Below are 26,177 nucleotides of genomic sequence, written 5' to 3'. Positions count from 1 at the left end.
AAAATGTGCATGCCAGAATTACGGAAATATTAATATATACTTCAGCTCTCTTGGCGTTGCCTTCATTTTGGCTGTGCAACTCCTCCCACTTGGACTGGTAGCTGAAAAGGAAGCAAATAAGGAAAAAAATAAATGCATTTAAACGTCTCAATTGACAATCGGAGAAAAGCGGGACAATATGTCTCAGTCTTTAAAAGGCGCATACTTACTAATGTAACAAATCAGCTCCAGCACCTAGAAGCCGTTTTTCACATTCCTGTTGAGATCTGCACAAATGAATGCGTGCATTTAGGCAAATTACGTAAAGTCTGCGACGCTTAGGTGACAAATAATGTCAATATTGGTCAGTGCTTACTTTGGAAGTGACGTATCACCGAGGCTAAGGTTTCGGAGACTGCAAGACAATGTTAAATAAATTAAACTTCAAGAGGCGCCCGCCCACGTTCTAAATCATGTGAAGAAGTAGTCTGTGTTTAGTTTTAACTTAGCATTTCAGTGTGTTCTGTCATCTATACACCAAACAACGTCAACTTTTTATTAATGCAGGAAGAGTAATATGGAGACTTCTACATCAATCTAAAGTAAAATGTTTAATGTGCGAGCGTGGCAGTATAACATAGATAACTCAAATGAAAGATCTGTGAAAGAACTGTTATCAATCCTACAATCGCGCACCGCCTCTGCGTCAAATAATCTGTTACGAGACTGCAAGCAGGCCACGTCCAGAAAAAGCATAACGAACCTGAAACTGAAATCTTGCTGAACGCTGTGTAACTTGTCCCTTAAGTTCTCCAACATTATAAATAGGAGAACCAGAGGAATGTTGGAATGAGTCACTGTTTAGGATGACATATGCATACATACGCTGACACACATTCACAGGATTTAAAAAATAATCACTGAAACAAGACGCACAGCACGAACACCACCAAAGCGTACTGCAGGCTGCAGCTGGGCAGCCACCGCGCCAGGTCGCGCGTCCCACGCGCATACCGACACTAGCGCCGCTTTTCATTAGTGTTGTTGTCACCCTTACCCGTATATTTTGCAAGCCTCTAATTTTTTCTTTTTTATTGTTGTTTAAGTAGCTTTGCGTTAAATGCAGGTAACAAAAACAATGAATATAACAGCTACAATAAAGTAAGCGACAAACTTTGATTTGTCGGTACACATGAAGTACACATGAAGATATCGGCTGCTAACTAAAACCTGAGTTGCAAAGAGTCTGCGTGGCACCTAAATGTCCCAAAGATGTTTGATATTATTCACTTGGCCGTCCCCGTGTGGGAATCCGCCCTACATGTCCTACATATGGGTTCGTAAGCGAACAATGGTGACGCTGCGAGCGGCGCTCTGCTGACGTCAGAAAGTTGACTCTTGCCTTTGTCGTCTGCTACGCGCCAGCTGGAATCGCTGCATTTTCAATAGTTTGCTCAAGTCAGTTTCCGCTCTCATTGCGCGCACACGTAGCATGGTGCTCTCAAATAACTGCATAGAGTAGAATCACGGTAAGCGGAAATCGCTTAAATAAAAACAACAGAGTTGTAAGTGGTTGGTTTTGCATTTGAATAGCGTAAAAACTTTCGTTAATCAAAACCAAAATGTTTGCAACTCCATGTATAAACAGAATTTCGAAATTAACTTCTAAAGAATGATTTTTTTCAGAGTGGGCCAGAATCTGAATTTTTTTACATCTCTCTTCAGTGAAGAACGTCATTCTTGCAGGATGCGCGGCATATGCCGAGCCTCCAGCGTTTTCCTTTACACTGTTAATCGTGGGCGACTTCTTCGGCTGCTGTTACGAATTTTTGTTGCTCAGATTCAAGCAGCTTCAAACAGCGTCCTTTCCACCCTCGATGTCTGGACCAACGAAGGCGACAGAAAGAAGCGATGAAAGTACCGTAAAATGACTATTGCGAAAAAAAAAAAAACTGCCGTTATTTGGCTATCGGAGCGCGACCGATCTTTCTTCAACTTGAGCAGCGACAGCTGATCCAACGGGCACGCGGAGTTGCGTGAGCTGATGGGGGCGCGGAACTAAAGACTCCATCCTATGAGGAAGTTACCCCACCTCATTAAAAATGTTTCTTTTTCTCCCTCTCTCTATGTTCAAGTTTACAGAGGATGCACGTTTGGAGCATGCATTAACCCTGCTTTGTCCCTGCAGGGACAGCAAGACACTGACTGACTAGGTCGCATGCAAATAAGAATATGTACGTACATCAACACGCTGGCCAAGATTTCTTTCTTGTTCTATTTGTTTTTTTAAATTTCCACTTGGAAGCTCGGGGGATCCTATGTAAATAGGCGGGAAAAGAGACATCATTCTTCCCGGCAAACACTGCATCATGTTTGATGGGTTTGTCCCACTTAAAAGGAAAAAAAATTTAAATTTAGTGAGTGTTGGTAACGAACTTTCTATTTTGGTCGCCAAATTTTAAATAAAAATTGGCAATAATATTTTCAGAAAACGAAACTATCAAGTTTACAACACTGTAACTCAGCAATGAAAAACGATATCCAACTCTGCAAATTAAATTGCACCTAATAGTACATCTAAAGCGGACAAAATTGATATATTATACATGGCTCTCAAACAAACCATGCACTATTATATGAGTAGAACTTTTGCAAAACCCTAGTAAGCAATATAAGAAATTCATGTAAAATACAAATTGATGCATCATATATTGTCCGTTTTGGATGCTCTAAGAGATCCAGTTCACAGAACTGCGATATCTTTTCTTGGTGCAGGGCTACGAATTTGTAAACATTGCGCTTATATTTTTTTCGAACTTATTATTTTTGAAAATTCCCTTTCAAAAATTCAAGCCCTAAACGAAAATTCCGCTTACAAGTCACTGGAACTTCTTCTCTCAAATTCAACAGGTCTCATTAAAATTTGTTATAGTGGCTATCTCAGAAAAACATTTCTTCATTTTAGACGTATTCAAATAGGCGGCACCGGAAATGGGCCCGAGCTGAAGCTTCCTCTTAATTTCTGGTGAATCGGTTATTTTCGACTTCCATTTATTTGCACTTGTTCGCGCTACCTGCTGACTCCAAATTATCGGTCGACAAATGTAGTGTTCCAAGGATAAAGTTTTAAGCGCTAAGCACTTCGTCGTTTTCTGTTTTATTCTTTTGTTTAACTAGCTGCTGCATTCACGTCTTAATACTCAAAGTTTCTGACAACACTATCAAGAGACTGTACGGCATACAGTGCTGCATCTCTGCACATCTCTCTCCGTCAACGGAAACTCCTGTTTATCGGAACGTATTTCTCCGGTACCTTGAGATTCCATTTAACGAGGTTCTACTGTGTATACCGGGTGTTCAAAATTAAGCTTTGTGGTTTTCTTAAAGTTAGGCACTGGAAGGCACGCGAAGACCACCGATGCAAATAAGTTATTTGGCCAGGGGGACACAAAGTGAGATGATAATTTTCGCTGTCAGCAGCCCAATGAACTAAAATGGAATAATTAACTTCTTGTTTACTGCAGTAAGTGGGTATGTTTGTATTGAACAGTTTTAATTGAAAGAATTCTTCTATAGCATGTCCGTGCTCGGAGATATCCGACTCCAAATTTTAATTGTCGTTCGCACGATTACGCATGAAAGAGAGTGAGGATCGGCGCAAAGCTCCTCCCTGATGTGACGCGGCTGTTGCGTGCGGCGTTTAACAACGGTCTAACAACGGCGTTTAGTCTGACAACGGGGCGGAGGCATTGGCAAAGATGGCAACTGTTTCCCTTCCCATCTCGGCTGGCGAAATCAAGATATGACAGCGTGGTGTGCCGTGCAGTTGTTGCTCTTGATTTACATAAAACTTACAGTACTTGGAAATCAGCAGTCATTTTATTTGCGTAGCCCAGGCAAGGACTATGCTCGCTCATCTAGTCACCATTACGCACGCGCACTGCCCTCCGGCTTCTCCGGCATGGCAGCTGCCGCCATCGTTACAGGCTGCGCGGTCGCGTGTTACGACAGCGGTTCCGGCTTCTTCGATCTTTTATTTCGGCAGCCGAGAGGGAAAGGGGGACAGTTATCATCTTTGCCAATGCCTTCGCCCCGTTGTCAGACTAAACGCCGCACGTTACAGCCGCGTCACGTCAGGGATCCGTAATCATGCAAACGACAATTAAAATTTGGAGTCGGATATCTCGGAGCACAGACATGCTATAGAAGAATTTTCCCAACTGAAACTGTGTAGAAGCACGACTCCTTCTAACTCTTCAATACCAACATACCCACTTACTGCAGTCAACAAGAAGTGAATTATTCCATTTTAGTTCATTTGGCTGCTGACAGCGATAATTATCATCTCACTTTGTGTCCCCCCGGCCAAATAACTTATTTGCACCGGTGGTCTTCGCGCGCCTTCCAGTGCCTAACTTTAAGGAAACCATAAAGCTTAATTTTGAACACTATGTACATCTTCAAGTATTCATCCTATAAATTTCAGGGTTATTAGATCAACGAAGGGCGTATTTTTTGTCAATCTTTCCCGGCAAAAAGCAACGCAGCCACAATATCTTAACTCAGTCGCACTTTTTTTTTAAATTGTGGTGTTAAACACGTCGAAACCGCACAGCGGGTAAATGAGGGACTCCGTAGGGGATAACGCTGGATTAATATAGACCATCTGAGTTTCTATAACTTCCGCCTAAAGTACACGAGCGTTTTTGCATGCCACCCCCATCGAACATGCGGCTTCTGCTGCTGGGAATCGAGTCCGCGACCTCATGCTCGGTCGTTCTACTCGCGCTTAGCAGCAGAACGACATAACCACTGAGTCACCTCGACGGGTGACTCGAAAAATGGAGCGTCGACTAAGGCGTAGCGTAGTTAAAACCTTGCATTATGTACAGTTCCACTTACTTGGTACTACATAAAGCTATCACTGACCCCCCCCCCCCCCCAAATAAAAAAATAAACAGATAACAAAATTTACACAGTAGTTCATTATTGCTCGTATTTAATTCTCGTTGTGAAAATTGATAATTTGGGTTAGCATGATGTAAAGATTTCTTCTGTTCAATGCACTTTTGGAAAAGTAAGGCGCAAAACGCCACGTTCTCAGCGGAAGAATCGCAGAAGAAGAAGACGAAAATCTACGTTACGGGTAGAAGCCTCGTTTTTTTGGGGGGTGTACTTCTTTTTAATGACTTCGGTTAAAATTTTATGTGATGCGCGCTTGCAGAAAAATCTCAGGCGCGTTTATTTCATCTTTCCAGCATTCTTGAAGCTCGCCTGTGGCAGTTAGCACAAGTCTCCGCCATGAGTTGGATTATTCGAAGACGCAGGCACTCCTTGCACGCCAAATGAAAATGCTTAATTCACTAATTAAATAGAATTTACTGATTAAATTTCTAACTAATCGCTTGCGAGCACATGTCGAAATTTAGAAACAGTATACAACTGGTGAATTTTAGGTTGTAACCATCAAAGCATGTCCAATTCCGAGGAATTCTAGGACTGGCACCAATTCTGTATTGGTGTTCAGTTAAATTTGCCTTTCAAGATTCAAGATTCAAGATTTTATTGTCGAAGTACATGCAATACATTGCATATGACATATATATACAGAGGGAGGTCTCAATGTCGCAAGACTGAAAATGAGACCTCCTATAAAACCATATATTAGACAGCAACATTTCGGTAAACAGTGGTAAACACAGAAAATTGAGTTATAAGAATGTTCAGTTAAGCAACAAATAAAACATATATACATAAATATAAGATCACTTATTATGGACATTAAGAAGAGTTTATGAGTTTAACGAGTGTGAGCGCGAAGCCCTTTCAAACATTTAAAAGGATTTTGTCTTTATATCTAGGGCAAGGAATTTCAAAATGATACTGATGAGAAGTTAGCTCTAGCCTTGCCACAGTTAGTCCTGCGTTTAGGTAAGAGAAAGTTTTTTCATTTTGTAAAGCGAGTTGATGATACACTAGGAAACTGATTAGTGTGTATACTCGCGGATAACTTTCTGTGGCAATGAAGGGAAAGCTACGGGCGCGTGGCTGCTGCACGTGTGTCACCGCGCCAAGTAGTCCGGCAGCGTCTGACAGTGCTCTTGGTTGCTCGGAACAGACGTAGAATCGACGCAGTTTCACGTACGACGGTTTCGCGTTTGCCCGGGCGCGGAAGGGAAAAGCCGCAAAATGAGTAAACTTTTACATTCAGTGGTGTGTTTTATCTTGTTTAACTGTTGCTAATGAGGTGTTTGCGTTTTCTCTTCCCCAGCTTAAACTAACGTGGATGAAAACGCGGGACTCTTTTCAGAAGCGCTCTCACTTGTGCGCGCTTTGCCTACGTAGCTTTTCCTTCATTGCAACATAAAGTTGCCCGCGAGCATAGTAGAGGAACTGGAAGTCTTCTATTCCCATATTTATGTATAAGAATGCCGAGAAACTATCTGTTTAGTTTTCGAACCGATAAAATGCCATGTGAGTAGAATATGTAGGACGCATTGGACATGAAGCTGCTGAAGGTTATTATTCTTATTGCTAGATTCTGGAGATGCCGAATGGTTGATAAATATGTAACGTAGGTGTTCCCCCGCGATGAGATGCAATAGACAATGTTGCTGTGAAAGAAAGCGTAATAAAACGACAACAATATCTCAAGACGAAAGAAAGGACGAACTTTTAGTAAAATTCGAATGGCTTATGCTGCTTTTCGCGTGAGCAGTGATATATGCATGTTAAACTTTAAATGTTCATCTAGTTTGATTCCAAGAAATATTGCACTAGAGGCAGCATGAATTCGAGTATCACCTACATGGACAAAGGAATTGTTAGGAATAATTCTAGTTGACGAAAATATGACGAAGTTAGATTCCTTAGCATTTATATTTATTTATTCTTTTTGAACCATTCAATAACATTTATCAAATCTCTATTTAGTTTAACCAACGTCGAGTCGACATCTTTATCGGCGGTTATTAGAGTGGTATCATCCGCATAAAGTGTACAGGAAGAATGCACAAGACTTAGCGGAAGATCATTGATGTAAATCAGAAATAAAAGCGGACCCAGGATAGACCCCTGCGGAACGCCTATGTTGATGGTTCGGGGGTCAGAATATGCACCACACCATGTACTTTTTGTTCACGATTATGCAAATAAATACGAATTAGTTCCAATGGGGGCCAGATACACCGATTGACTCCTTCAGTTCGTGCAATAAAATGTCATGCATAATCAAATCAAAAGTTCTTGAAAGGTCAATAAATACACCTCCAACTAAATTGCCGGTGTCAATGGCAGAGTTAATTTTATATGTCAGCGATATTAGAAACAGTTGGGTCTAATATCAGCTGAGTATTCTGGTCTGAAACCATACTGGTTATTGGAAAGAATACCAAACTTGTCTAGATAAGTTCTTAAACGTCCCGGAAAAAGTTTTTCTATGACTCTACTGAAAAACGAAAGAACTGGTATGGGACGGTAATTTGAGATTAATCGCTTGTCTCCTTTCTTAAAGACGGGAATAATTTTTTGCTTTTTTCAGCGCTGTTGGGAAGAGCCCAGTTAGAAATACAAGACTGACGATGTGATAAAACATCATAGCTTAAATGCGTTATCATTTTTATGTTGGCAGCAGAAAAAAGTATCAGGACCAGCACCTGTATTCTTAATGCTAATGATAACGTTGTAAACTTCTTCATGTGAAGCCGGATAAAGAAAAAAATAGAATCTGATAATCGCGAGCACGTGTAGTTGAGGGGTTCTGTCGACTGGGGTGTATTAGAGTTACTGCATATGATATTGTAGCACATACAGTAACTCTAGGGTGAATCAATGCCGAATAAGTCATTGAAAGCATTCGCAATATCAGGTGGGTTTTAAATGACATGGTTTCCCGAGTGAATCAGCGTTATCTCTGAATGCGTAGTAGTTCTGCTGAAAGTCCCTTAATGAGCTTTAAAAGCTAAGTGCCGAAAACGTTCGCGGCGGCCGCCGACGCACTTTATTGGACAGCGCCCACTTCCGGCTGGGAGCTGCTTCCGTCCGCCATGTTCTGCAATTTTCCTGTGCAGGTCAATGCTGTGGCACATGACGTTGCTTGTTTGTCCACTGTTCTTTTTCCCGCCTTCTACGAAAAGTTGCAGACATATATAAACGCAGAAAATCTGCTATCCTGGAGAACGCGATTGCATTGAAGTTCACTCGGAGCAAATGTGTGCCAAAACCAAACTTAGCTTTCACATTTAGAGTCATCTGGCGTATAGCTGTAAATAATAACTTTAGAACCGTTTCAATGCTAAATTTAAATTGACGAAGTTTTGAAACGCAAACACGCGACATTGAAATGCGTGAGTGCTTTTTTTCTTTTTTAACCTCAAGCAACTTCACTGGTTACCTCTGCATGGAAGCAGCCAGAAAGCTTCAGAAGTGCTGGATGAAGGGCAAGTAGGTATATTCCACACTGATGAAAAATAGCGCAAAAATAATCTCTGTTTCCGACGAAAAAAAGCAAGGGACGAGAAAGCGACACGATACGAGCGCCCGTGTCGTGTCACTTTCTCGTCGCTTGCTTTTTTTCGTCAGAAACAAGAGATTATTTCATCTCAAAAAAAAGAAAAGAAAAGAAAAGAAAAACGTTTTTTTTGTTCATGGCGAAAGGCAAAATTTTTCTTGATTTTAGCAGAATTGGTCTCTAGACGGTAAAACGAAAATTTTGCCATTACTACTGTGAGAAAAATGAGATTTGTTCGTCTCTTTGCTATCCTCAGTTAGCTTTCGCGTGCAGCTTCCCCAGCCACACAAGTATAGGCAAAGAGATCTTGCATGCACGAGACAATTGGCCGTAGTTTTCTGAATATGATACATCTGCAATCATGGTGAGTTGTGCAGCTCAGAGCATGGCTAATATATAAACTCGTGTCGCGTAGTGCTGCATGTCTTGGAGCCAGATGTCTTGTCACGGGGGTCGCATCTCATATGTTCTATTTGGCGTTCTTACCTGAGCATGTATGATCGGTTACAATCGCATTCAAGCATTTGAATCTTCGGTACATCGTGAAAGCTGCAGTCATGAGGGGAGTAAACGTTGCTCAGAAAAAATATGGCACATATTGTAACATATATTTCCAGTTATCTTTCTTTCACTAAAATATTTACCAGTGCACTATAAACTTTCCGGCTTTCGCGGTTTAAATAACTTGATCAAGGAGTCTGATCGACCGCGTTTATAGCCTAGACATAGCGAGACTACGGGGCCGAATAAAATGTGACGTCACACTCGATACAGCACCACTGAATCTGTTCAGAGCTTATTCGCAAACACCGCTCAATTCGATGTTCCTCGACTGCGAGATATATATTTAGAGGCTGCCTTTTGTACCGTGAGGGCGACAGGTGCCTCCTTACCATGAAAGAATATTACATTTACTAGAAGAGAAACTTGGGCGCGTTGGTGGTTTCTCAAACATGAAAATTAGCTCCATCTTATGCATTTTATTCTAACCATGGCGAACCTTTAAATGTCAGGGCTTCTTGAATAACATGTGCTTGCTTCGTGTGCTTCTGATAGAAGGGAAATGTAGAATTTGTAGTTACCATTGTCACCAATCCTCCAGCTTCCTCTTGCTTATCTCTATGTTATGCATATTATTCTACTCCCGTGGCGGCTTTCAAATCTACCTATTCCTTAAACATCCGTGTTTGCCTCGTGTCTTTGGGCAGAAGGAAATTGAAGAAAATTAAGTGATGAGAATTTGCTCTATGTCACTGACAGATATATTCGGTTGCCCTTCTCTACCAATCCTCCAGCTTTCTGTTGCGCATCTCTATTTTTGCCATATTATTCTATCCATGGCAGTTTTTAAATGTCACAGCTCCTTGAATATTCGTGCTTGCCTCCTGTGCTTCTGACAGATCTATCTATCTATCTATCTATCTATCTATCTATCTATCTATCTATCTATCTATCTATCTATCTATCTATCTATCTATCTATCTATCTATCTGTCTGTCTGTCTGTCTGTCTGTCTGTCTGTCTGTCTGTCTGTCTGTCTGTCTGTCTGTCTGTCTGTCTGTCTGTCTGTCTGTCTGTCTGTCTGTCTGTCTGTCTGTCTGTCTGTCTGTCTGTCTGTCTGTCTGTCTGTCTGTCTGTCTGTCTGTCTGTCTGTCTGTCTGTCTGTCTGTCTGTCTGTCTGTCTGTCTGTCTGTCTGTCTGTCTGTCTGTCTGTCTGTCTGTCTGTCTGTCTGTCTGTCTGTCTGTCTGTCTGTCTGTCTGTCTGTCTGTCTGTCTGTCTGTCTGTCTGTCTGTCTGTCTGTCTGTCTGTCTGTCTGTCTGTCTGTCTGTCTGTCTGTCTGTCTGTCTGTCTGTCTGTCTGTCTGTCTGTCTGTCTGTCTGTCTGTCTGTCTGTCTGTCTGTCTGTCTGTCTGTCTGTCTGTCTGTCTGTCTGTCTGTCTGTCTGTCTGTCTGTCTGTCTGTCTGTCTGTCTGTCTGTCTGTCTGTCTGTCTGTCTGTCTGTCTGTCTGTCTGTCTGTCTGTCTGTCTGTCTGTCTGTCTGTCTGTCTGTCTGTCTGTCTGTCTGTCTGTCTGTCTGTCTGTCTGTCTGTCTGTCTGTCTGTCTGTCTGTCTGTCTGTCTGTCTGTCTGTCTGTCTGTCTGTCTGTCTGTCTGTCTGTCTGTCTGTCTGTCTGTCTGTCTGTCTGTCTGTCTGTCTGTCTGTCTGTCTGTCTGTCTGTCTGTCTGTCTGTCTGTCTGTCTGTCTGTCTGTCTGTCTGTCTGTCTGTCTGTCTGTCTGTCTGTCTGTCTGTCTGTCTGTCTGTCTGTCTGTCTGTCTGTCTGTCTGTCTGTCTGTCTGTCTGTCTGTCTGTCTGTCTGTCTGTCTGTCTGTCTGTCTGTCTGTCTGTCTGTCTGTCTGTCTGTCTGTCTGTCTGTCTGTCTGTCTGTCTGTCTGTCTGTCTGTCTGTCTGTCTGTCTGTCTGTCTGTCTGTCTGTCTGTCTGTCTGTCTGTCTGTCTGTCTGTCTGTCTGTCTGTCTGTCTGTCTGTCTGTCTGTCTGTCTGTCTGTCTGTCTGTCTGTCTGTCTGTCTGTCTGTCTGTCTGTCTGTCTGTCTGTCTGTCTGTCTGTCTGTCTGTCTGTCTGTCTGTCTGTCTGTCTGTCTGTCTGTCTGTCTGTCTGTCTGTCTGTCTGTCTGTCTGTCTGTCTGTCTGTCTGTCTGTCTGTCTGTCTGTCTGTCTGTCTGTCTGTCTGTCTGTCTGTCTGTCTGTCTGTCTGTCTGTCTGTCTGTCTGTCTGTCTGTCTGTCTGTCTGTCTGTCTGTCTGTCTGTCTGTCTGTCTGTCTGTCTGTCTGTCTGTCTGTCTGTCTGTCTGTCTGTCTGTCTGTCTGTCTGTCTGTCTGTCTGTCTGTCTGTCTGTCTGTCTGTCTGTCTGTCTGTCTGTCTGTCTGTCTGTCTGTCTGTCTGTCTGTCTGTCTGTGTCCGTCCGTCCGTCCGTCCTCCCACGCAGACTATACAGGGTCTTTCAGCTTAGTCGGACCAAAATTAAAAAAAGAATCCACGTATGACTTACGAAAATGCAACCAAGTTAGTACTGTTCACTGTCCTCTTGAGCAACTCAAAGCATTTTTTACTATGAGTTTAGGTAATTAATTAACATTAACTAATTAAGCAACATTTAAAGTGTTAATTTAAACGCATCCTCTTCAATGTGGAACTTCTAGAGTGTATTGAGAAATCTCCAAACAATTTTTTTTCGTGATGATAGCTGCTGCGGTTTCAATTTTTGAAGGCTGTAAAGAAAGCGCGCGAGATTTGAAAAAGTACAACATGAATACGCGTGAACGCGCAGCGACATTAGCGCCCTCAAACTTTCTAGGAACGAACGGTCGATGGTGCACGCAGACCGAAATCACGAACAGCCCTTGAGCAACTGAGACGGAACAAATACAATGGTCGACTTTTGCAGAGATATCCTGTCGGTTGAAGCGATAAGATAGGCTATAACAAACGCGTCGCAGTTCTTGAAGCCCTGCCACTATTGCCTTTGACAGGCAGCGTAAAGGGCGAGGAAGTTTTGGTGGCGGATGGCAATGTATCGGAGACGACGGGCGCGGTCATCGCCAATCAATTTATTGCGATAACAATGATATGGACATTTCAGGCGCGTTTCTGCCGTCGCTGTGAGGTTCCGTATGAAGTCCAAGGGTGATAAAATCGTCACCGTGCGCCGGACGCTGTATGTGCGAGTGAAAGCGTGCGAGGGTGAGCTGGCGATCGCGGCTCAATCTCGCGCACGCAACGGCGGAAAGCTGGGAGGAAGCGCGCCGCCTTGCGTCGCGCGCAAGGCTTCGGAGGGAGTGTAGGGAGGGGGGCTCATTCCACTCCGGGTGGCCCGGGCGGCCCGGGCGGCCGCGAGCAACCCGCCGTGCCGCTGCATCTTGAAAGCAATCTGCAGCGCGTACATAGTCCGCGAGGCTCTTTGTTTTCGCGGCGTACTTCGGGTTGATGCCGAGCGGCTGCACGAAGGTCAATTCGCTCGCTAATGCTGCCGCATTTCTTCACTGCAGCGTGAGATCATCGAGTGAGATCATGCTGGCTTGTGCGCGCGTGACACCACGCTTGTTAATTTAGTTAGTATGCCTATGTTTTCAGGTTTATACGGCCGACAGAATTAATATCCTAACTTCGCATAGCTGTCCACTGATGTGCTATCGCAATCGATGCTTCACCTTGCGGCCTATTCATGCCTACGGTTTCTGCGTGCCGAGTTAATGCTTTGTTGCTAGAGTGTTTGAGGGCACTAAAGTCGCACATAGTCACGTGGTATCGTTTCAAATATCACGCGCTTTGTTTGCAATCCTGAAAAAATTGAAACCACAGCAGCTATCAGCACGGAAAGAAATTATTTGGGTATTTCTCAATCAGCACAGAAAGAAATTATTTGGATATTTCTCAATAGGTTGCCCGGCGTCTGCCATCAGACGAAAGGATTAAAATATACTGCAACACTCTAGAACATTACAAAAAGAACAGGAGGGAATATCCACCGCCACACAACAAGCTTAACAGAGAAGCCCTCATACTACACCGACTTCAGATGGGCAATTGTACGCATTGCACGCATTGTACCCCTCAACATTTACAAGAGACTGCCAATTCTGCAATACACCAGACACCCTTTACTACATGGTCTGGGAATGAAAAAAGAACCCGCGGACAGCGCCTACCCAAGCAGCAACAGAAGACCAGTGAGAGGCACAGCTGACAAGCCCAAAAGCTGAGAAACAGCTTCGGCTGGTGAACAGGCCCAGGCTATCAGCACAGGGACACGGCTACCTGGAACAGGGTGGCCTCCCATCTTCGGGAATAAACAGCCTGGTCTCCGAAATATAGTTTATTCACTCACTTCTCAATAAGATCTACAATTTTTACACGAAAGATTCTGTGTTTAAATCAATGCTTCAGAATTCGTTAACTAATAATTGTTGATTAATTACCTAAGCTCTTAGCAAAACATACTTTGAGTTGTTCAAGAGGACAGCGAACGATACCAAGTTGGTTGCATTCTCGTAACTCACGCGTGTATTTTTTATGTTTGGCCAGACTTACATGAAACACCCTGCATACGTGGCCTAAGTTGTCTACCAGCTTGGGCCACTAAGTGTGTGCTCGTATACGTGGTGCCGTGGCGCTCGTTCCACCGCCGTCATTAAAGCTTCGTCACCGGGCCCTCGTCATGCAGTCGTCGTCACACCTTCTACGTCGATCCAATGGCCCAAATTGTCCGATAGCTTAGACCGCTGGGTATGTGGTCGTGAAGCCGTCGCGGTCTTTGCGTTGTCGTCAACTCAGGTTTGTCATCCGACTCTCGTCATGCCGTCGCCGTCACACCATCTTCGTCATGCAGCATTCGTGCATTCGTTGTCATACCTTCGTTGGGATGCTATCGTGGTCATTCTATCGCCATCACAAAGCCGTTGTCATGCTATGACGTCATCGTCATGCTATCATTTTACCACCGTCATCATTTCAGAAACGCAATCCCACTGCCGTCGTCGTTCCTTCTTCGTCATTTTATCATAATCATGTTTTCGTCGTCCAATCGTGGTTTTCCGCCCTTGTCATGTCATCGTCGTCAGACAGTCGCCGTCGTGCATCCGTTGTAATAGCGCCGACGTCATAATGTCGTGATCAAGACATCGTCGCCATTCCAGTTTCGTCATCCGGTTGTCGTCATGCCGTCATACACTTGTTGTCGTCCCATTGTCCTCAAGCTGTCGATGTCACACTGCCGTCGTTAGACTATTATAATTCCAGAATCGTCACGTCACTGTCATCGTGCCGTCGTCGTCACACCCATCGCTGTCGTTCCAGCGACGTCGTTCCGTCATCATCACTGCATCGTCGTCATGTTCACGAGCGACCTTGGCAAAGTGAGTGCCATAGCAAAGCGAGCCGATTCTGGAGGCAGTGTGCGTCACGTGCCGCCGAAGCAACTTCCCAGAATGCATGACCACTATAAATTTTAAATAAACGTGACTTCAGCAATACGGTGTCACTACACTGCTTTAATGCTAATCCCATTTCCGTCGACAGTCATCGTGAGATGGGTTCTGCCGCATTCTTTTTGTCAGTGTATGTCGCTGCGCTAAAGACGTGACCATGGTAAACGTATTCAATATTTCTGGTGATTTTAGGTTAACGCTGTCAGGTCCAGGAACGAGGACGTCCGAGGAACTTCCTGTGTACGTTACACAGCAGTCTGTCTTTCATTGGGCTCTCGATTGTATAGAGTAAGATTTCCTTATTGTAGAAATCATAAAGGCGGATTGTGTAAGCACAAGAGATTGGTGAAATAAGCGGTCGTTGTGTGCGCGTAATTTATTGACTAACAATAACGTCTGGAGTATCGATCGTGTCACTTATGCTGCACCCAGCACATACACAATGGCCAATGTACGCTGTGCAATGGCACAACTTTTCTTTTTCTTCTTCATTGGCTCCTAGTCCAGGCACTTCACTCCTGGTAAGACGCATATCATCTCGAAGAGCAGGTTTGCGGCCGTCAGTGCAGTGTTGCCGCTTGTGTCGTATGGTGGTGAAACCTGCAAATGGTGCGCGCGCACAAGGGATGCATTTAGGTGGCGTTTGATTAAAGGCCCCTTTAACGTATCGCTTCCAAAGCGCTGCAAGGGACCGATTACGTAATCATATGAATTGAAAACCGTTTTTATGACAGGTGGCAACGTATAAACCACCTGCTTTTCGAACAGACTTTCCAAAAGTCGAATGTGACAGACGGCGCCGTTCCGCCTTTTTACGTGGATATTTAGAATAGGCGGACATTACATGCGTGAGAAATCTCAATGTAAGGTTAGAAACTTATAATATTCACCAATTAACTTTTTAATTATTGGCTTTCGATCACGTGTTGACGTGTGGACAATCCGAGCAGTAGTGAAGCCATGTCTGCTTAACAGGCATGTTAAAGATAGTGCTACTTTCGAGATATCGTTCCCCCGAATCTGCCAGAAATGCATTCACGTTTAAGATCGTCCCGAACTGCTTGACAGACGCCTTTGGGAAAATATTGACGGGAACGACACTGTATTTCTTAGCACATTTTAAGTATGGATATCTCGAAAGTGATCATCGTCTTTGGATTTCTGCTAAACAGAAATGACTTCATATAGCGCTTGGCTTCAATTTCGCATATTTGCGAAATGTGTCATTCCAGTCATTGTACCTATACCTATTTATATGCTTCAGCGCCTTCGAAATTATTCTTCTTTGCATAACCGGCGTATTAATTTTGGTCTTTATTGTGCAAACAGATTTTGGTAGATTTATGAAATGTTACTTTTTTTCCACGTGATATATGACCGATATCCGGAGTGGGCGGAAATGCATGTAATTTGCTGTGTCCAAGACAGTGTCGCTGGGTCCAACAGGCTTCTCCAGTTGACACTGTGATATGTTTTCTCAGCTGTTCAGGAAGTTCTATAATTTCTAGGCGGTTTTGGTGCTTAATTCGTAATGCTATGTGTTAGTTTCCCTTTCCATTGATTTTCCCCCTAATGTTTCCATTGCTTACTAGACAGGAGTCAATCAAATTTTCCAAATCCATTAGATTATTGGTCCCGCATTAGGTGTACCCTCACGTACCCTAAGTACCCCCATAAACCGTATACACCTATAGTGGGTATGCGCCATTTTGGTTTGCTTTTTCCAAGGAAGCCAAAACAAACTTCTTAACTTAATGTATTCTTCAAATGAAGTTCCACTGACTGGTCTGTCGCAAGTGACCAGAACGGTGAGCATTCACTATGATGCATTTTGTGCCTAGCCGTGCGCGCATATTTAATCGCGTTTTGTCAAAGCTGTGCATTCTTCATGCCCTTAAAATCACATTTAACAGCTTGATGCTGGCGAACTTCTCGTCGAACTTCCAGGTTGGCCGCCGGCATTTCGTTCGAACAGCTAGGTAGCACATAGTCTGCATCGTTCTTGAATTCGATAATGTCTTTGCAAATTCGCTGTTCGCGTCTCTGCCTATCTAGTACGGAACATGCAAGCCTGGCCTGTGATAGGTGGCGCGATCGGCACGTGGTTATACAGCCAGCAAGAATCACTGTAGCATGGTGTTGGCGGCACACACTGATGTTATAGTGTGTTGGTGAAAAGAGCAGGGGAAGAACTCTGCTGCCCGCTTAGTTCCGACAGCACCGTGTGCCAGGATTCACATCAATCTGTTCCGAAGTTGTTTCGCGTGTTAGCCCGCCGCTTCGGCTACGTATTTTTTCATTGTTACAGCGAATCGGGCGCTAAGCAAGACTTCTGCGCATCCCTTAAGGGCTTCATTGATTGACTGACCCTCGGAAGTTGACTGAGTCAAGTTGTCGACAGGTGCTCAAGCTAGCTCCCATGCTGATCATACTTGGAGAAGACGACACCACAAGCGCTGTGAGAGGTCGTGCAGCGCTTGTGGTATCGTCTTTTCGTCTCGTGTCCCTTCTATGTTTTGCGCTGTTAACACCAGGATGGGAAACCAACAAGCCAAATATACTGTTCTTGAGGAAATGCATTATTCTCCTTTCATAAAGATGGCGTTGTGATCGATGGTGCCGCGACCGCTGTTTACCTCAACCAAGTCAGCACCGACGATGTTGAGCCCCTTGCAGCTGCGTATGACCTCGAGCGCCTGTGCGCTTGTCAAACCACCAATTTCTGGAGTACCTGAAAGAGAACGCAGTACCGCATAGCACGCTGAGCGCTTACTGCAGGTGAAGCAACGCTGTCCTCATCACGTAGGCGTAAAACCCTCAACACCACGCTCACACGGACGTGCCAAAATTTTAAAAGAATTAATTTTAATGCTTCCGAATTTCGAGCACTATTTGGCCAACTTTAGCATGCTCTTTCCAAAAACGAAGCGTATGAAATTGTTGCAGAGTCGCTTATGACCGATTGCACTGCACAGGCAGGCGCTCGGCAGGCTCTGAGGCGCCTGTGCATGCGCAGTGAGGCCAAACCCGCGCATGGCGCTGCAGGCAGGGACGCAGTTCCTGGTCTGCAATAAAATGTTTACTTTCTCCACAGCTTAGTGGCATAAAACCTTATTAACTACAAGCACAGCACCACCTTAAGTTTCAGTCAAGGCCTATTGAGAAAGGGACGCTAAAAAGTAGACCTAAAGTACATGCTTATACGCGTATACATATATGCATGCGAAGAACACTGTTCAATGATTCGGCAAAGAAAAAAAAATTAAGTAAGAGAGGCAACTGGACACGAATTTAACGCAGAATCTGCTGTATGAAGTCGCCACGGCAGCTGACATCTTGGGGCCGATATTAGGGAACGCCTCAGCTCCCTTTCGCGGACCCTCCTACAAGCCCATATCGTCGTCGTTCTCGTCATCGCATTTCGCCAAGCCGCTTCCGGGCTTCCGTGCGACTTTCTTTTCATCGTCCTTTTGGCCCATATATTGATGGGCCGCAGCACGGGAGGGGGGGGGGGGGTGCAAATTCACAAGGAACATATAGGGCCAGCGGCAGCAGAAAAAGGAAGAAAGAAAGAAAGAAAGGAAGAAAGAAAGAAAGAAGAAAAGAAAGGCAAGGGCACCGGGAGGACGGGAGCCCGGAGGCATTCATGAAGTAATGCGCGTTAAAAGCGCGCGAGCCACTCGAATGTCGAAAAAGCAATAAAGTGGGGCGGGCTGCCGGGGGAATGGTGCGCGCGTGCTTAATTCCTGGCGCCTCTCACCAGTGCCTGGGGCGAATGCGGGGTCCAGACAATCGATGTCGAAAGATATATAGACGGGGCCGGAGCCCAGCACGGGCAGCACCTTGGTCTCCATGATGGGCACCATAGATTTGAACCAGCATTCCTGCGCCTGGATGATGTGGAAGCCCTGCACGCGAGCAAGCCGGCGCCGCATGTGGAGTAATGGCGGCCAGCGAGCGGCCTCCCCAAACGAGAACGGCCGCCACGCTGCGGCGCAGAATCGCTACCCTGCACGATTATATGGCGCGCCCCTTCGACCGCACCGTCCGCAAACGGAAGCACTGTTCTCGCTTTTAGGTCCAAGGGTTAGTCCTCACCTGTACTCTCTCTGTAGGGCTACCTTTCCTTCGGGCTCGACCTCCACTGACGGGCCACCCAAGTGCAGAGACTCTTACGATTCTAAATGAAGGAATCCGCGATCATTTCACATTGGTACATCTGATAGCAAGAGAGGAGAAGCGCTCATGACAGGCTCGTTCGCTTCTATATTTAACAGGCTCTAGTATTTCGGCATCTTTGACCATAGGTCAGAAGTCATTTGTGAATTACGTGGTGCAATTTCTGAACAAAAAACAACATTGTTTCTTGCGGCACATTAAAAAAAAAAAGAAAAACGCCAGCTGCGTGAACATTCGAACGGCCCGGATGCTACGTCTACTCATTTGTGTAACAGCCTAATGTATTGCCGAACAGTGTTTCAATATTAGTGGACTTTCTGCTGCCATAATATTTAGCGGAATAAAATACGCTTTTAGTTGATATACCAGATTTTTCAGCCGCTGTTGCATGAAATTTTTTTTCGCTCATTTACTGCGAGTTCACAAGGATGTTTAGTGATTTCTAGCGTACTTTGAACCTTGTTTGAGCGGAATAGCAACAGTGATTTGTAATACTGTTGCCATTCCAAGTCTGGTCAGCATCGGAGGTAGTCTACGTAGACAGCTAAGGAGACAGCCAGAAACAGCTTCAATGGAACGCGTTTCGAGCCGTCTGGAAGACGCTTCTGCGACGTGACGCCACCACGCGACGACAAAGGAAAAGTTGAGAAAAGCACACGTTTTATCGGTGTTTTAAATCTTTGCGCCTGCGAACCTATGAATAACACAATGTGACTTACATCAAGTGCATAGGAAAGCGTGTCCATTCTCTTGTGGACAGATGACCTTCTCGTCGAGTTTCCAAAGGTCCTGCTCAGCCGCCATATTGTTTGGACAGCAAGGTAGCCTGCATCGTTTTTGACTTCAATGCTGTCTTTCTCGAAGCTGTCTACTTTGACGTCTTCGTGAGAATTGGAATGAAACTTAAGATGGCCGCTGTCCACTTAGCCGTCTACTTTGCCGTCTACGGAGAGTATTGGAACACAGCCATAATTAATAATAGACGCTGCGATAAAGTGACTACTCGCATATCTTTTACAGCTCATTTTATATTGTAAAGATCAATTTTTAAAAGGTAAAAAAAAAATCCTTTGCCGTAGACATATTGGACAAGTTTCTTTCGGTTTTTACAGCATATATACAGCGATGTCAGATTAATAATTGATGCTTTCTGGTATTAAAAATGCTTGTTTACCATACTCGATTTTCTCTTTAGGTAATATTCTTCAAAGCAAATTTTTAACCCATTCACTAGAATCCTTAGTGGATTATAGCGGCATTTGAATGTTGTATTGGCGGCATCCTGGTAAGAAAATATGGCGACACTGCTTCCAACTTGAAAGGAGATTCGCTACTAAAAGCCAGAAATGTACTAATTTGTGAAGCTGTAGTCAGGCAAACCATAGGGCTTCAAGAGACGCCAAAAGAACTCACATTTTAAAATATGACTCGTCGCTATGGAGCTGAATATTGCTTTTGCTCTCCGGGGGCTCGTATTATATCCTTAAATGTTTGAATGGGTTGCAACCAGACGCCAAAGTATTATGTATGCATCTACATCGGTATTACAATTCGCAGCCAGCGTTGACGTTACGAAGACTTGGACAAGTGCTGTTATACATTAGCTTTCCCAAGACCAGGACGCACAAAATGTCCAACTCGGCTTAGAGTTAGCTAGCCCTCACGAGTAATGTATAGTATATGCGTTCAAAGGACGTGTAGTGCGGGATCATTTGGTTCGGCAAATTTTCACCGTGTCGCGTGTTACCTTAAAAGTGGTCACTATCACTGTTCATCTAAATTTTGGTTGTTTAGTGTTTATATCTTATATCTATCGTTGCACTTACTTTCTTACTGTTTTCTTAGTGTAGTGTTAGCGCATGCCCAAGCACGTTAGTTCATCTGGTAACGGTTTTCGAAACCCCAAACGGTGCTGGATAGCCAGGTACCTGCAAAGTGCTTCGAATAACGTCGATTCCCACAGCGCGTGGGATCGGTCAGCACAATTTTTTTCTTTTTCTTTTTGACAGAAGTAGTCACCACAACAGAGGGCGGTGACGGTTGCAACACGCCACCACTTTCTAGACATGTGGGCTTCTACGGAAGCTTCGCTACCAGTTTACTTATACCTTGGACTGTACGCGATGGAAAATCAGATCGGTTTTCACATGCGGTTGACGCCGCGCCCGTTGAACGGAACCCTATCTGGAACATAGCTGGAACATCGCTATATCAGCCCTCCACATATTTGCCTCGTCACAGGGCTCCTGCGAAAAGCTGTGCCTTGTCTGCCTAACAATAGCTTCCGATGTCACACTGCTGAGTGCGTCACTGAAGGAATCAACAGGATTTATCGGGAAATCGGCAGTACAGCCGAGTGAAACTGATATCTCCAGTTTTGTCCGCGCCTGCCCAGTCGCTCGCAAGTGGCCAGCAGGCCGTCACGAGCGGTGTGTGTATACGCACGTGCTGCAGGCTCCATCGCTCCTCGTTGGGCCCGTAGACGGAGCCGCGCAGGCCGATCTGTACGACGCGGCGTGTGTCCAGCAGGCCCTCCTGGACGGCCCGGTAGAAAGGCGTGCCGTGCGCCACCTCACAGTGCATCATGGTCGGGTTCACGTCCGCATGCGCGTCCAGGTGCAGCAGCCCCACGGGACCGTGCTTCTCCTGCAGCAGCACCGTATACCCATGGGCGTCGCCATATTTGCTCACGTGATCGCGCCCGACATTGAACGCCGTTTGATCAGCGTTTGCTCGCTTGTTTACAATGGCCACGACAGCCGCAGGCACGGCTCAGACAGCCACTACTTCGGTCACCACGTTGAGCAGTGAGTGGGTAGACGACACAAGACGTTGGCCAAGGCTGCAGTGGCAGTGTAAGTATACAGTCGAACGCCTCTAACACGAAATGACCTGTACAGCGAATGAACATATCCTGGTCAAATTCCTATCTTTCATATGTATTGTGAACACCTCTACAACGACGAACACTAGAACGAATTTGCCCGTACAAGAAGAAATTCAGGTGCTCTGACGGTCTTAGGTCGGCAAACTCATTCATGAATCGACTCACTCAAACTCACTCAGACTAAGACTGACCTTTCTGTCTGAGTCTGAGTGAGTCGATTCATGAATGAGTTTGCCGACCTAAGACCGTCGGAGTACCTGAATTTCTTCTTGTACGGTCAAATTCGTTCTAGTGTTCTAGGTCGGCAAACTCATTCATGAATCGACTCATTCAGACTCACTCAGACTAAGACTGACCCTCCTGCCTGAGTTTGAGTGAGTCCGACTGAGAAGAATTTTGGCAATTTGAGTCTGAGTAAGCCCGGCTAAGCAGAACTTTGGTGAGTCTGAGTCCGATTGAGCCCGGCTGAGTAGAATATTGGTGAGACCGAGTGATTCCTAAACAAAATAACATTTTGTAAGTGAGTCTGAGTGAGTTCCGTTTATTTTGCCGACCTACGCCGACGGCCGATTTGTTGCTGTATACACGCAGCTGCCGCGCTGCCCACCACCGAAGACACGGAGCTGCGCTCTGCGCTAGTGCTAACGGCGGCGCTAGCGACGCACTTGACCAGCGTGCCGATATCAGAAGTTGTTACGCTGCACTGTCCCAGGAATCGCTAAACTCGTGCCATGCTTGTTGTAACGCAGCAGCGGATGTGACCAATACATTGCAGTTGAGGATGACGTGATGATGTAGTCGTAACTGTCTACCGACGACGGCTTGAAAGCCATCTAAGGCAAAAAGGACGCGAACGTCAAGGAAGGCAACAATGATGAAGACACTGTAGACGAACCAAGAATTTTGACGGCAAGATAGGCGATAATAAAGGCGTTCAACAACCTGGCAGTTCTACGTTGCATAGTTCCTGCGTTTCGCCACGGAGCATGATGTGAACCTAGGTGCACCATGGTTGGCTGCATTCCCATTTCTGTCATACAAAGTGGGCACAAATTTCCCACTTAATTCACTATGCCTCTCTTTAATTGCATGCCAAAAAGCTACGTTTTTTCCTCTTTTTTCTGTCGAGCGTGCTTAGCCTGTACTACTGTGAGCGTTAAGGTGCACCACGTTTAAAGCGAAGCGACTTGCATAACAAAGGATTTTGTAGATACCGAGAACTTCGTTATCAAGGCGTTTGACTGCAACTTCAATTTATTCATTCTATCTGCGCTGCACATTTAATAGTGAGCAAGCTTACCAGCTGAAGGCGACGAATAGAGCAGCCTGATGTTTCTTTTTACCCATTACATTGTAGTCTTTACGGCGGCAGATTTGTAGGGCTGTTGCGGCCGTGCTCCTGTTGTCCTTGTTAACTCTATGTGCAACAACTTCGTTCGGGAATAAGCTTGTGTTCGGGAAATGCCTGTTTGCGACCTGCTACGACCACGGGGGCTAGCTCCGACCGCGTAATTTGAATTTGAATATTTATTAGCCAAAGTATGGTCATACAAGAAAAATGTTGAGAAGCATACCCTAATTCTTGTCACCAGCACTGATCAGATAACTCGGGAATGGTTTTCTGAATACTTACAGCGCAAGCTAAAATGTATTCACGTTTGCGTGAAAAAAAAGAAAAGCAGTTTCAGCCGAAAGGCGAAACATTTGTTGCGATAGCAAATTATTAGGCAGCTATACGCAGTAAGGTTAGCAGAATTGAACTCTGTGCATTTACGTGCCAAAATCGCGATTTGATTATGAGGCACGCCGTAGTGGGGGACTCCGGATTAATTTTGGCCACTAAGGGATCTTTAACGTGCCCTCCATGCACTGAACACGGGCGTTTTCGCATTTTGAAGCGGAAGGAGCAGCTAGTTTTGCATGCTTTCAGTGTACGGAGACAAAGGCGACACGCGGATGACAGTGGTCTGTAGCACTTGGCAGCACCGCCTACGCGACCCAAGGATTTTGCGATTTGATATGTGACGCCACACAAGTGGACATACCCTATAATATGAGAAATAGATGGTGACAAGCGAGCCAGTGTCGCTTGCCAAATTCATGTTTTTGTCAGCGCCGTGTCATAGACACTGTCCGCTTTTGAGATGTTGCAGCTCCAAGCTCGTATACATCGTGTTATCTGAGTGGCACCGAGTCAAGGAATAAAACGGCGACGTCAGGACGTATGTGCACTGTGATATGTACAACTATTTGGGCAAACGAAGGATGCAGTGGCGCCGACCTTGATCGCCCTCAGCACGGGATAGGTGGTGGTGTGGTCGCCCCCGATGCCCACGGGCACGCAGCCGTGACTCAGCAGGCCCCGCACGAAGCGCTCTATGTCGCCCACGGCGCGCTGCGTGTCGTACATGGTGACCGGCACGTCACCCACGTCGGCCACCTGCAGGTTGTCATAGGGCGCCGCGCCTGCGAAAGAAACGGGCTCGCCAAGCTCTTCAACAGCACGCCAAATGATGCGGAAGGTTCCCTCGCGGCGTCCGTAAAGCGCGTATGCGAGGCTGTTTAGAATCCGTGAGAGAGAGAGAGAGAGAAAATAATGTAGAGAAAGGCAGGGAGGTTAACCAGAGGTAGTTCCGGTTGGCTACCCTGCGCAGGGGGAAGGGTTAAGAGGGATAAAAAGAGAAACAGAGTAGAAGGGGGAGATAGAAAGAAAGGGAGACAAGCACGAACAAAGCGCGTACACTACAGAGCGGTAGGGGGCGGCATTCTTAGAGTCTGTCGTGAAGCCCCGTGGACCGCAAGAACCTTACTAGCGCGAGTAAGGCCTTCAACGCGGATGTTCTTTCGGAGCATTGGCCTAAAGCTTTTAGTTCTGAAAGTGGACGATTGTCCAACTGGTCCAGCACTCTGCACATCACTTGTCTCTCAGCACTGTATCGCGGGCAGACACAGATAATGTGTGCGAGCGTCTCGTCGATGTTACATGTGTCGCACGTGGGGCTCTTGGCCATTCCTATGAGGAAAGCATAGGCGTTTGTAAAGGCAACGCCTAGCCACAGACGGTAGAGCATAGTCTGGTCACGTCGGGGTAATCCAGGCGGGAGGTGCATCCGTATGTCCGGAGACAACGAACGCAACCGACACATTGTGAAAACATTCGAGTCCCACAGGGGCAAAGTACACTCACGGGTCATCAATCGCAGCTGAGCCGCAGCGTCTTTTCGCGAAAGCGGAATGAAGACTCGTTGACCACTTTCATGTGCAGAACGGGCGGCTTCGTCGGCGTGGTCATTCCCGCTGATGTTACAATGTCCTGGAAGCCACTGAAAGATTATGTTGTGTCCCTTGTCATAGCTTTGGTGATATATGTGCCGAATTTCTGAGGCCAGTTGTTCATTGGGTCCGTGGCGCATTGGGCTTCGTATGCACTGAAGGGCTGCCTTGGAGTCACTAAAGACTGTCCATTGTTGCGGTGGCTTCTGCTTAATGAAATCAAGTGCAGCACGGAGCGCCGCGAGTTCTGCACCCGTCGATGTGGTCACACATGAAGTTCTTAATTTGATTTCCTCAGATTGTGCTGGGAATATGACTGCAGCAGCAGAGCTGTTGAGTTTTACTGAACCGTCCGTGTATACATGTTGGCGGAATCTGTGCACGTTGTGAATGTGCTCCAAAGTTGCTTGTTTCAAAGCTTGCAATGGCGCTCCAGCTTTCTTTCTGATTCCTGGAATTGTCAGTTCAACTTCCGGCCGGTGCAGACACCACAATGGCTCTGACAATCGTGCAGCGGGCGTAAATCCTGATGGCAAGTACGATTGATGTCTTTGAATAGTTTTAGCAAAGGTTGAAAGTGGCCTCTTTGCTGGCAAGCAAGCAAGATGGTGTGAGGGAATCCGAGTCAGGTGTCGGATGTGCGCTCTCAGGACATCTGTATCAATGTATACTGTCAAAGGAGCGTCTCTGGCTATGGCCACTGTCGCAATCGATGACGTAGTTTTGGGAAGACCGAGACAAGTCCTGAGTGCTTGGGCTTGCACGCTCTGTAGTTTGCGAATATTCGTGGTGCAAGTATTTCCTATTACAGGTAAGCTGTACCGCAGGAAGCCCAAAAACAGTGCTTTATATAGTTGCAACATTGATGGTACTGTTGCGCCCCAGGACTTGCCGCCCAGAAACGCAAGAAGGTCCACAATGGCGGCCAAACGCTTTGCCATGTACGAGATGTGAGGGCTCCAAGACAAGTCTCTATCAATGATGACGCCAAGAAATCGGTGCGTTCGTCTATATTGTATAATTTGGTCATTAATCCGCAAAGCATACGGGGCCATCGATTTGCGAGTAAAAGCAACCAGTGCACATTTCTCAGCGGAAAGCTCCAGGCCTTGTCTTCTTAGGTATCTTGACACAACTGTTGAGGCTTTCTGAAGTCGTGCGCGAACTTGTACACGTGTCACGCCTGAAGCCCATATGCAAATGTCGTCTGCATATACGGAGAGTTGTACGGTTCGCGGTAACGAATCAGCGAGACCAACGAGCACCAGGTTGAAAAGGGTAGGGCTGAGTACTCCGCCTTGCGGTACACCACGACTGGTATAGCTAGATGGCGTTGGTCCATCTTCAGTCAAAATAAAGAAAGATCTT

General features: G+C 45.6%; 2 protein-coding genes across 6 annotated transcripts in view; both read right to left on the bottom strand.

Moving 5' to 3' along the window:
• Dysb (dystrobrevin binding protein dysbindin) overlaps window positions 1-982 on the bottom strand; it is a 40,187-nt gene extending 39,205 nt beyond the window's left edge. Inside the window, exons 1-4 of the mRNA XM_070529859.1 lie at window positions 743-982; window positions 356-394; window positions 210-266; window positions 41-101 (exon numbers count right to left, since the gene is read on the bottom strand). Coding sequence (XP_070385960.1) covers window positions 41-101; window positions 210-266; window positions 356-394; window positions 743-798 — 213 coding nt within the window. The 5' untranslated portion in view covers window positions 799-982. The remainder of the gene's footprint in view (window positions 1-40; window positions 102-209; window positions 267-355; window positions 395-742) is intronic.
• Window positions 983-14,821: 13,839 nt separating this feature from the next.
• The window catches only part of LOC139052731 (guanidinobutyrase-like), a 95,702-nt gene continuing 84,346 nt past the window's right edge, over window positions 14,822-26,177 (bottom strand). For all 5 annotated transcript variants that reach the window (XM_070529789.1, XM_070529783.1, XM_070529796.1 and 2 more), the window contains 5 exons: window positions 23,818-24,002; window positions 21,095-21,295; window positions 18,231-18,378; window positions 17,107-17,201; window positions 14,822-15,070 (listed from right to left, as the gene is read on the bottom strand). In XM_070529789.1, the coding sequence (XP_070385890.1) occupies window positions 14,969-15,070; window positions 17,107-17,201; window positions 18,231-18,378; window positions 21,095-21,295; window positions 23,818-24,002 (731 nt within the window). In that variant the 3' untranslated portion in view covers window positions 14,822-14,968. The remainder of the gene's footprint in view (window positions 15,071-17,106; window positions 17,202-18,230; window positions 18,379-21,094; window positions 21,296-23,817; window positions 24,003-26,177) is intronic.

The sequence above is a fragment of the Dermacentor albipictus genome, chromosome 1, assembly GCF_038994185.2.
Source record: "Dermacentor albipictus isolate Rhodes 1998 colony chromosome 1, USDA_Dalb.pri_finalv2, whole genome shotgun sequence".
In the NCBI taxonomy this organism is placed as follows: domain Eukaryota; kingdom Metazoa; phylum Arthropoda; class Arachnida; order Ixodida; family Ixodidae; genus Dermacentor; species Dermacentor albipictus.
The sequence above is the reverse complement of the archived record's forward strand: the minus strand, read 5'-3'. Positions and strand labels throughout refer to the sequence as shown.